General features: G+C 43.6%; 1 protein-coding gene across 1 annotated transcript; it reads left to right on the forward strand.

Moving 5' to 3' along the window:
• The first annotated feature begins 1,551 nt into the window (after window positions 1–1,551).
• LOC140913738 (olfactory receptor 8U9-like) lies at window positions 1,552–2,490 on the forward strand. Its single transcript, XM_073350539.1, has one exon. The coding sequence runs from the start codon at window positions 1,552–1,554 to the stop codon at window positions 2,488–2,490; it is 939 nt and encodes a 312-aa protein (XP_073206640.1).
• The last annotated feature ends 9,196 nt before the right edge of the window (window positions 2,491–11,686 follow it).

Raw genomic sequence — 11,686 nt, forward strand, 5'->3', positions numbered from 1 at the left:
GTCTGACAGGCTTTCCATTCCACTTATTGGGGCCAGGACAATGAGGTTACTCTCAAACCAGGAATAACTGAGAAGATACCATCTACAGCTACAAACAGTTTGTACATTTCACCTGTATCTACCTTTCAGTTCCTTTGATTCCAAATTTGTTGCTAAGGCTGGTTGAATTTTTTTCTTGAGACTTTTTTCCATGGTGAATTGGATTTTGCATTCAACAATTTTTTTCATGAAATTATTTTTCCTTGGAAATTATCAGCTTTCTGTCAAACTGCAAAACTCCCCTCCTCCCTAAATTATGGCTGTGGGACTCTGATGAAGTTCCAGGGCAGTTCAACAAGAGGAGAGACCATCATGCATTCGGGGGGATGTAGTCCAGCCTGGGCGCCAGGAACATGGAAGAGATTGGTGGTGTGTGGTATCTGAGGCACCCCCAGGGTACTTCCAAGTCGAAAGATTAAGATTTTAGCTAAAAATTTCGGTCACCACAAAAAACAACAACAACAACAACAAAAACACTTTTTTGTATTAGGTCTACACAATACCCAACTTACAATGAATACAACAGGATGAAATATACCCTAACCACATACTCTGTAACTCTGGTAGAATTTGCGTCATTTAATAACACAGTAAGAAAGAGTAGGTCAAATTAATCCCCAGGGCACCAATTACACCAAGCTGGCTTTGGTTCATTGAATACATTAATTAGGTGTTGTGGCTCTCTGAACTCAGGTACTCCCAGTTGCTTCTCGAATCATGGGCCATAGATCGCACATCTCAGTATAAAATTTCCTGCATGCTCCCAGAATGGCAGTTTCTATTGATGGGGAAATGCCACCACATCTCTCTCTCTCTCTCTCTCTTCTCAGCAGGTACGTGCTATTGTCCTGAATTACAGTCAGACACACACAGAGACATCATGGGGATCAGCAGCTATTCAATTCCAGACCTCCAGCACCAAAAACCTCAGCCCCAATTCCGACCCCTTCAGCCAAAGGAGCGATCCCATGGGTTGGAAAAAAATAGGTAATTACAAAATCATTGAAGCCAGGGCTTCCCATAATGTCTCTGGGTTTTCATACATGGTCAAGTAAATGAAAAAAAGCTTATTTGCGCAGTAAGCAGCTTTACCCCAAACCGACATGCCAAGCCACAGAGCTCCCCTTGCCCAAAGAGGGTCAAAGATTGACACTCCTTTACTCTCACCCCTTCATTAGATTAGGCATAATTCCGGCAGACTGATTCTCTCACAGGAGAGTCACAAGTCACTGTTTTCTCTTTGGATTAATGAACAGGAGTGTTTGTGTGGGGGGCATGATTAACCTGTGTGTCATTGTACTTGCACAGTGTCTGCATTTTATCGAACATCTGGAATGACCAGCTGTGAACATCTGGCTCTGTGGACGAAGCCCTTTCCTGAGCTGGTACTGATGTCCATTAAGAAACTGATCTCCATTTATCTTCACTTACTTCATTACAGAGAAGGGACAGGTTTTCCTCACTATCTACCTGTCCACATCTCTGTTGCTGTCTGATCTCTGTTGAGAGGAGATGGAAGAGGGAAATCACTCGGAGGCAACTGAGTTCATTCTCTCAGGACTGACAGATCATCCGGAGCTGCAGGTTCCCCTGTTCGGGGTTTTCCTACTGATTTATGGTATCACACTGGTGGGGAATGGGGGGATGATCTTGTTAATCACAATTGATCCCCGACTCCACACACCCATGTACTTTTTCCTCAGTAACTTGTCTTTCTGTGACCTCTGCTTTTCCTCGATAATTTTCCCTAAGATGCTTCTGAATTTCTTAGCCGAGAGGAAAAGCATTTCTTACACTGCCTGCGCTGTGCAAATGTATCTCTCTATTGCTTTTGGTGATGTTGAGTGCCTCTTGCTGGCTGTGATGGCATATGACCGTTATGTGGCCATCTGTAACCCGCTGCTCTATACGGTCACCATGTCCAGGCACCTTTGTAAACAGCTGGTGGCTGGGGTGTATGCTGTGGGGGTGGTAGATTCAATGATAAACACCTGTTGTACATTTCGACTGTCATTCTGCAGCTCCAACATCATCAATCATTTTTTCTGTGACGTCCTCCCACTGTTGGCGCTCTCCTGTTCTGACACCCGCATCAATGAGATTGTGATGTTTGCTTCAATGTGCTGCATTCAAGTCATCAGCTTTGTGACTGTCCTCCTCTCCTATGTCTATATCACCTCCACCATCCTGCAGATCCACTCTGCCGAGGGTCGACACAAAGCCTTCTCCACCTGCTCTTTCCACTTGACCACTGTGGTCCTGTTTTATGGCACCCTCCTCTTCATGTATTTACGTCCCACCTCCAGCTATTCCACGGATACAGACAAAGTGGCCTCAGTGTTTTACACGCTGGTGATCCCCATGTTGAACCCCCTCATCTACAGCCTGAGGAACACGGAGGTGAAGGACGCCCTGAGGAAAGCAATGAATAAACTGCTAACCAATTCTTGAATCTGTTTCATTCAGGACTGGTTTAGTGGAGGAGAGTGGAAACAAGTAAATTCAATTCTCAGCCCATTACAAAATAATTCCGGAGAGCCCCTGGTAGTTTTGTACATTATTATATTGTTATTATTATTAATTTGTTTGTATCCCAACAAGGTCTGCAGTCCCCCAACTGAGATCAGTGGACAAAACAAGGGAAGCATAAAGGAAATGCAGGAAACCCAAGTGCATAGTGTGCCGGGTTCGGTCACAGAGACCCTCATAGGGACTGTCACCTCATCTGCTGAAATTACCTCTGAGCCCATTTTCCCTTCCAGCCTGGGACTCCAGAACCCTGTCTTGTTGAGCCAGACAGACTAGCCAGCTGCAACACAGACCTAGGCTCTGGGTGATGCACCCAAAGCTGCAGATCTAGACTGAAACCAGCTCAGATGGACACAAGTCTCCAGTACACAGATACCCAGCTCCCAATGGGATCTAAACCCCAAATAAATCTGCTTTACTCGGTATAAAGCTTATACAGGATAAAATGATAAACGCTTGCCCTCTATATCACTGCAAGAGAGATATGCACAGCTGTTTGCCTCCCCCACCCCCCCACCCCCCCGCCCCAGGTAACAATCACTTACACTAAGTTTATAAATAAACAAAAGTGATTTTATTAAGTATAAACAGTAGGATTTAAGTGGTTTCAGTAATAACAGAGAGAACAAAGCAAAATAAAACAAAACACTCAGGCTAAGCTTAATATACTCAGACATCAGTAACAAATGTTCCAGTTTTTCTGAGGATTGAGGACACTTGCCTGCATGCAGTGAAAGGTTTGAATAAGCCAGATGAACACCATTTCCTCCCTGTCATCCTTCTTTATTAATTTATTCAAATCCACCACAAATGGTATTTATCACCACACATTTATTTATTGCCATAACTTGTTTCATTTAATTCCTTCAGTCCTTCCGGGAGCAACCGTAATATTTTACAATAAATTTACAGGTAAATAAACACTCGTCTTTCTCATGTTCTGTCCCACTTTCTAGAAGAATGAAAAAGCTGTGTAAAGAGGTGCAGCCAGTTAAAATGGATCTCAGCATCTGCTCTGCTGCTGAGATAACGTCCTTGGCTTTCCCCATGGTGCTGTTTCCGTACATGGAATGTTGGTCCCATTCACTGAACAGGGTGTGGGAAAAAAAGATCTGTGACCTAAAGCTGAAAACGATTGTGTCCCATTTCAAGACCCATCATCTTTCTGGGCTCACGGATCTTGACCTCCTCCCTGGATTGGAACTGGTGAGGAAAAGGGGAAAGGCACCTTATCTCAGCCTCAAAATCTTCAGCCATTCCCTTTCCCCAAAACTGTCTTTCTTAAAATCCTTACTCTTTATTCACCTACCGCATTGCTCAGAAATTATCTCACTGCTTCAATTCTGCAGAGCAGACCACCACACATCAGAGTAAGGAGAGAGACTTTTTAAAACTTGATATCACTGTATAGGTGGTACCAACCTATGAGGAAATATAAGTGATTTGTCCACTTTGTGACAGAGGAGAAAAATAAACCCAGGTCTGCTGAGTCCAAGTCCAACAGACCCTTTGCCCTCCATGGATCAGGGAGAGATGGATGAAATGATTCCTTTCCTACCCAAAAGAATCTGCTATCTTGTGACCCTAAATCTTTAAATAAAGCCACATCGGGTGAAATGTAATACCCCAAACCAAAACTCATGCATGTCCCATTATAAGAACATAAGAACATTAAGAATGGCCATACTGAGTCGGGGCAAAGTTCCATCCAGCCCAGTATCCTGTCTACCAACAGTGGCCAGTGCCAGGTGCCCCAGAGGGAGTCAACCTAACAGGTAATGATCAAGTGATCACTCTCCTGCCATCCATCTCCACCCTCTGACAAAGAGAGGCTAGAGACTCCATTTCTTACCCATTCTGGCGAATAGCCATTAATGCACTTTACCTCCATGAATTTATCCAGTTCTCTTTTGAAACCTGTTATAGTCCTAGCCTTCACCACCTCCTCAGGCAAGGAGTTCCACAGGTTGACTGTGCGCTGTGTGAAGAAGAACTTCCTTTTATTTGTTTTAAACCTGCTGCCCATTAATTTCATTTGGTGGCCCCTAGTTCTTATATTATGGGAACAAGTAAATAACTTTTCCTTATTCACTTTCTCCACACCACTCATGAATTTATATACCTCTGTCATATCCCCCCTTAGTCTCCTGTTTTCCGAACTGAAAAGTCCTAGCCCCTTTAATCTCTCCTCATATAGGGCCTGTTCCAACCCCTTTTTCATTTTAGTTGCCCTTCTCTGAACCTTTTCTAATGTCAGTGTATCTTTTTTGAGACGAGGAGACCACATCTGTACACAGTGTTCAAGATGTGGGAGTACCATGGATTTATATAAGGGCAATAAGATATTCTCCATCTTATTCTCTATGCCTCTTTTAATGATTCCTAACATCCTGTTTGCCTTTTTGACTGCCACTGCACACTGTGTGGACTTCTTCAGAGAACTATCCATGATGACTCCAAGATCTTTTTCCTGATTAGCTGTAGTTAAATTAGTCCCCATCATATTGTATGTATAGTTGGGGTTATTTTTTCCAATGTGCATTACTTTACATTTATCCACATTTCATTTCATTTGCCATTTTGTTGCCCAAGTTTTGTGAGATCTTTTTGAAGTTCTTCACAGTCTGCTTTGGTCTTAACTATCTTGAGCAGTTTATTATCATCTGCAAACTTTGCCACCTCACTGTTTACGCCCTTCTCCAGATAATTTATGAATAAGATGAATAGGATTGGTCCTCGGACTGACCCTGGGGGAACACCACTAGTTACCCCTCTCCATTCTGAAAATTTACCATTTATTCCTACCCTTTGTTCCCTGTCTTTTAACCAGTTCTCAATCCATGAAAGGATCTTCCCTCTTATCCTATGACAACTTAATTATCCCTTCCATCTGTTATGTACCCATGTCTGTTGCTATAGGACATTATATCTCATTGGCTTAGCCAGTCCCCTTGTTGTTCTGCAGTTCCTCACTGGTGACTTTTTCTACGTTAATCAAGATATTACTGAGCAAGAACCTCAGGACAGAGATGACGATGAATATGTAGGAGATGCAGATAACAAGGACGGAGATGATTTCCATGGAGCTGCCATAGTTATAGAGAAGGAGTTGATTGAAGGAAGTGTCAGAGCACAAGAACTTGAGGAGCTGTCAAGGTTCCCTCCCCACTCTGAACTCTAGGGTATAAATGTGGGGACCCACATGAAAGACCCCCGAAGCTTATTTTTACCAGCTTAGGTTAAAACTTCCACAAGGCACAAATTCTCCCTTGTACCTTGGATTAGGTAAACGCTGCTACCACCCAGTGATTAAACAAACATTTAGGGAGGGCCACTTGGAGCTCTCTCTTCTCCCTGCTATACCCCCAAGCCCTACACCCCCTTTCCTGGGGAGGCTTGAGAATAAACAAGATGACCACAGACGAACCTTGTGTTTTTTTAGGACAGATAACTATATTAGAAAGAAAAAAGGTAAAAGAAGCACCTCTGTAAAATTAGAATGGAAGATAATCTCACAGGGCAATCAGATTCAAAACACAGGGGATTTGCCTCTAGGCAAAACCTTAAAGTTATAAAAAGAAAAAAAAAACATAACCAGGAATACACCTTCCTCTCAACACAGAGAAAATCACAACCAAAAAAAAAAAAAAGATAATCTAATTCATCCCCTTGCTAGTGCTTACTAATTCCATAGGAGTTGAATTGCTTGCTTTCTTGATCTGACTCCGACAAGAGCCACAAAGAACAGAAAGAACAAATCTGCCCCCAGCCCCCTCCCCCCCGCCCCACACCAGATTTGAAAGTATCTTGTCCCCTTATAGGTCATCATGGTCAAGTGCCAGCCACATTACTTGAGCTTCTTAACCCTATACCGGTAAGAGGATTTTGTGCCTCTGGCCAAGAGGGATTTTATAGTCCTGTATACAGAAAGGTGGTTACCCTACAGTTAAAATATAAAGGGAAGGGTAAACGCCTTTAAAATTCCTCCTGGCCGGAGGATAAATCCTCTCACCTGTAAAGGGTTAAGAAGCTAGGATAACCTTGCTGGCACCTGACCAAAATGACCAATGAGGAGACAAGATGCTTTCAAAAGCTGGGGGGAGGGAAAAACAAAGGGTCTGTCTGTGTGATGCTTTTGCCGGGGACAGAACAGGAATGGAGTCTTAGAACTTAGTCAGTAATCTAGCTAGATATGCGTTAGATTAGGATTTCTTTAAATGGCTGAGATATTAATTTCATAGAATCAAAGAATATCAGGGTTGGAAGAGACCTCAGGAGGTCATCTAGTCCAACCCCCTGCTCAAAGCAGGACTGATCCCCAATTAAATCATCAGCCAGGGCTTTGTCAAGCCTGACCTTAAAAACTTCTAAGGAAGGAGATTTCACCACCTCCCTAGGTAACACATTCCAGTGTTTCACCACCCTCCTAGTGAAAAAGCCTTTCCTAATATCCAGGCTAAATCTCCCCCACTGCAAGGAGACCATTACTCCTTGTTATGTCAACTGCTACCACTGAGAACAGATAGAGCCATCCTCTTTGGAACCCCCTTTCAGGTAGTTGAAAGCAGCTATCAAATCCCCCCCATAGACTAAACATCCCCAGTTCCCTCAGCCTGTCCTCATAACTCATGTGTTCCAGTCATGTGTTCCAGTTGCCCTCTGCTGGACTCTCCAATTTTTCCACATCCTTCTTGTATTGTGGGGCCCAAAACTGGACACTGTACTCCAGAGGAGGCCTCACCAGTGTCGAAGAGAGGGGAGCGATCACGTCCCTCGATCTGCTGGCAATGCCCCTACTTATACATCCCAAAATGCCATTGGCCTTCTTGGCAACAAGGGCACACTGTTGACTGAATGGAATGTTCAGTCGAGCTGAATGGAATGGATATTCCTGTCTGTGTGTCTTTTTGTAACTTAAGGTTTTGCCTTCTACTTTACATTCTCTTTTCAAGAAGTGAATGCTTTTTTGTATTGTTCTTAAGATCCAAGGGTTTGGGTCTGTGGTCACCTATGCAAATTGGAGAGGATTTTTACTGAAACTTCCCAGGAAGTGGGGTGCAAGGGATGGGAGGATTTGGGGGGAAAGACATTTCCAAACAATGCTTTCCTAATAAAAATAAACCCAGATAAACGTTTGGTGGTAGCAGTAGAAGTCCGAGGGCAAAGGGTAAAATAGTTTGTACCTTGGGGAAGTTTTCAGTAAGCTGGTAAAAGTAAGCTTAGGAGGTTTTCATGCAGGTCCCCACATCTGTACGCTCGAGTTCAGAATGGGGAAGGAACCTTGACACCTTCCATTTATATTTATGACAGGAGCTGAGGTGGGTCTTTCCACCCCATTTCCTCCCTGTGACTGGGGGTGTTAACAGGCCACTTGAACCTTGAGTTGTCCCTTGAAATACTTGTGAACTACTTACACTAAACAATCTGTTCCAACTTGTATTTACCTGTGATATTCTGAGTTAGTTGCCCAGACCTGAAGAAGAGCTCTGTCTCAGCTCAAAACCTTGTCTCTGTCACCAACAAAAGTTGGTCCAAGAAAAGCTATTACCTCCTCCACCTTATATCTGTACATTTCTTGTCAATTATTATACCAGCATCCCTTTGCTCTCAATGGCTAAGGTCATGTCTACACTCGAGAGCTTACAGCAGCAGAGATGTACTAATGCAGCTGTGCCGCTGTATGATCGCTCATGTAGCTACTCTGTGCTGATGTGAGAAAGCTCTCCTGTTGGCCGAATAAAACCACGTCCATAACTGACAGTAGTTATGTCGGTGGGAGAGCTTCTGCTACCAACATAGAATCATAGAAGATTAGGGTTGGAAGAGACCTCAGGAGGTCATCTAGTCCAACCCCCTGCTCAAAGCAGGACCAATCCCCAATTTTTGCCCCAGATCCCTAAATGGCCCCCTCAAGGGTCGAACTCACAACCCTGCATTTAGCAAGCCAATGCTCAAACTACTGAGCTATCCCTCTCTCTATTAAATAAATAAATGAATAAATAAATTTTAAAAAGTGATGTTAACTCAAAGACTTTCAGATATAAGACCTCCAATGCCATTTCTGTGTGGGGTGATGCTAGCTTAAGTAGTGTCATTTTTATTTGTATATAATACAGTGATGATGTGGTGCTGGATTCGTATCTGAAGGATGAAATCTGTTCTGTTGCTTTCCTAAAGGTTATTAGGCCCGGATGCCTGCAGGACAGAACCAGTGTGGCATTGCTGACCCAAAGACTATCAGGCCTTTTAATTATTAATAACTATTATTATTATCTGCAGTGTTGTTTTGCCCATGTTGGCCCAGGATATGCCCACTTCATTCTGAATGGTTTCTTGCAAGAAGTGTAATGAGCCATGAGGGCATCTTGATTATCCACAAAGACTCACGATGAGGTCTTTGGCACAATAAAAACAGGTCAACATAAGAATGGCCAGACTGGGTCAAACCAAAGGTCCATCTAGCCCAGTCTCCTGTCTTGCAACAGTGGCCAATGCCAGGTGCCCCAGATGGAATGAACAGAACAGGTCATCTCAAGTGATCCATCTTCTGTCACCCATTCCCAGCTTCTGGCAAACAGAGGGTTAGGGATGCCATTCCTACCCATCCTAGCATCATCCCTGCCCATCCTCAGGACCATACAATCTGAGCTGAATGAGATTCCCTTTAATTTTAATCCATGGCTTGACTGCTACTGCTCCCCAAGCCTGCTGCTGGAAGGTCGTACATTCGTGCATGTGTGTGCGTACACACACACACACGAAGCCAGTGTAATACAGAGGCATAAGGCCTAGTAATTGTTCAGTTGCTAACACCACGTAATTACTGTGTCTCTTATTCACTGATAGCATTTTGAGAGTCGGCACCACTGTGAGGTAAGTGCACCTAAGGTTCGTAAAGCTTCAAGCCTGTAGGGGAGTACCTGTGTGGTGTCGCTCACCTAAAAATCATTAGGCCTCAGGATGCACAAAAGAAATGGCACAAGTGAAGGAACCAGCAGAGGCTGTCCAGAAGGCTTTAGAGCTGATGGTCTCCAGGCGAGCAACAGTATGGATTCTCCTATAAGGTTAAGACCTAGTTTTTTGACGAGTACATGTCGCAGGCACAAAGAACCCTGAAATCATACTGATCTTTGGCCCAGAAGCATCACACAGGTACAGCCATGTAGGCCTAATATTCCTAATATTTCTGGGGCTAGCAACCCCACACAGAACCTGCCGGCCAGACAGACAACCTAACAATTACTGGGCTCGAGACACCTCCCAAACCCTGCCCTGCAGTCATTAGCCTTCGTCACCTTGGAGCCATTAATACCACAAAGACACCGATGGGCAGGTGTAATGAGGCTTTCCTGTGAAAGAAGGACTCACACGTTCAACAAAGATCAAACCAAAAGATCCAAAGATCTTTTTAGCTAAATGAAACTAATATGCTTTTATAGTGGTTGGGAACTGTCATTATCACTAATTCAGTGTATTTCACAAGCATCTGTTTTAATCTTCAAGCTACCAACTTCACACAAAGACACTGCCTGGGAAGGAAAAGTTTTAATAATCTTTGAAATAGTGGCACAACAGAGCAAACATAAGGCTTTATCACCTTAAAGTTAGCAACCACCACAAGATAGACTGACCTATTCACAATGCCTGGAGTTCTGAGCTGAGGCTTTTATGAACTTGTAGTCACAGGGAAAACCCCTAAGTGTGGTTTGAAAGACTGACTCCTACCAGAGCCCCTGCTGGATTTGGGAGGTGATTTCGGGTAAGCTCATTAGCAGGTGTGTACGTTCTCTTATTGTTTTTAATATGTTTTCTCTGTAATAATTTCATTTTAAGAATACATGTGCCAGCTTATCAAGGTCTGTGTAGTAATTTATAACTGCTGGCAATTACACTGTTCATAATCCTTCTGATGAGAAAGCAAAGCACAGAAGCTGGCCTGTTTAGGCAGTCTGATTTGCAGGGGATATCACAGTGTAGGCAAGGGACTGGAAAATCCCCAGTTAGGCGGGGGAGAGATACAGATCTCCGTCCAAGAGAGGTGTTGGCTGAGGATCTGGGGGCCTAGAATGAATGCCCTTGGTGGACCAGTAGGGTAACCAGATGTCCCGATTTTATAGGGACAGTCCCGATTTTGGGGTCCTTTTCTTATATAGGCTCCTCTTACCCCCACACCCCCTGTCCCAGCTTCAAAAACAGACTCCAATGAGAAACTGCAGAACTGGAATTAATTTGCAAACTGGACACCATCAAATTAGGCCTGAATAAAGACCGGGAGTGGATGGGTCACTATAAAAACTAATTTCCCCCTACTGTTACTCACATCTTCTTGTCAATAGTTTGAAATGGGCCACTCTGTCTCCATTGGCCCCATTACCACTTCAAAAGCGATTTGTCCTCCCTTGGTATTCTACTGTTGAGATTAGCCCACTTCCACTTCAACTGGATTGTCTCGTTAGCACTGACCCTCCACTTGGTAAGGCAACTCCCATCTTTTCATGGACTGTGTTTATATACCAGATGACTGTTTTTTTCCACTCTATGCATCTAATGAAATGGGTTTTAGTCCATGAAATTTTGTGCCCAGATAAATGTGTTCGTCGCTAAGGTGCCACAAGTACTCCTCGCTATTTTTGTATAAATCCTGCTTCTCTTTCAACAGGACTCTTTTGGGTGAAGAAGCCTCTCAGAGTTCCCTAAGTTAGGACAGCAATCATCAAGCTTGGTCATTTATCTCTGGGAGCTGCTAATTTCAATGAATGTTTGCAGTGTCTTTGAAACACATTCTGATTTTAATGATGGACCCACTTTAACCACACTTCCAAACTTGGTTGCCAAGTTACGCAATCTCAGTTTGGCAGGCATAAACTTTCTCCTCATGCCCACCGAGAGCTTATTAAAATGGTCAGAAGCTAATACCGTTTCTGCAGAGATGGGTCAATTACACTAAATTGATCGCCTCAGGTCCTGGAAGTGTAACCTCCCTGGAATTTGCATTTTTGTTTTGTTGCCGGAGCCAGGGTGATTATTTTGAACCAGCACGCATAATCTCCAAAGTGCATTACCTTGTTCCTCACAGGGGAATTAAAGAAATTACCAGCAGAGAATTCCCAATGAGGGA

This window comes from Lepidochelys kempii, chromosome 6, assembly GCF_965140265.1.
Source record: "Lepidochelys kempii isolate rLepKem1 chromosome 6, rLepKem1.hap2, whole genome shotgun sequence".
NCBI classification, from domain to species: domain Eukaryota; kingdom Metazoa; phylum Chordata; order Testudines; family Cheloniidae; genus Lepidochelys; species Lepidochelys kempii.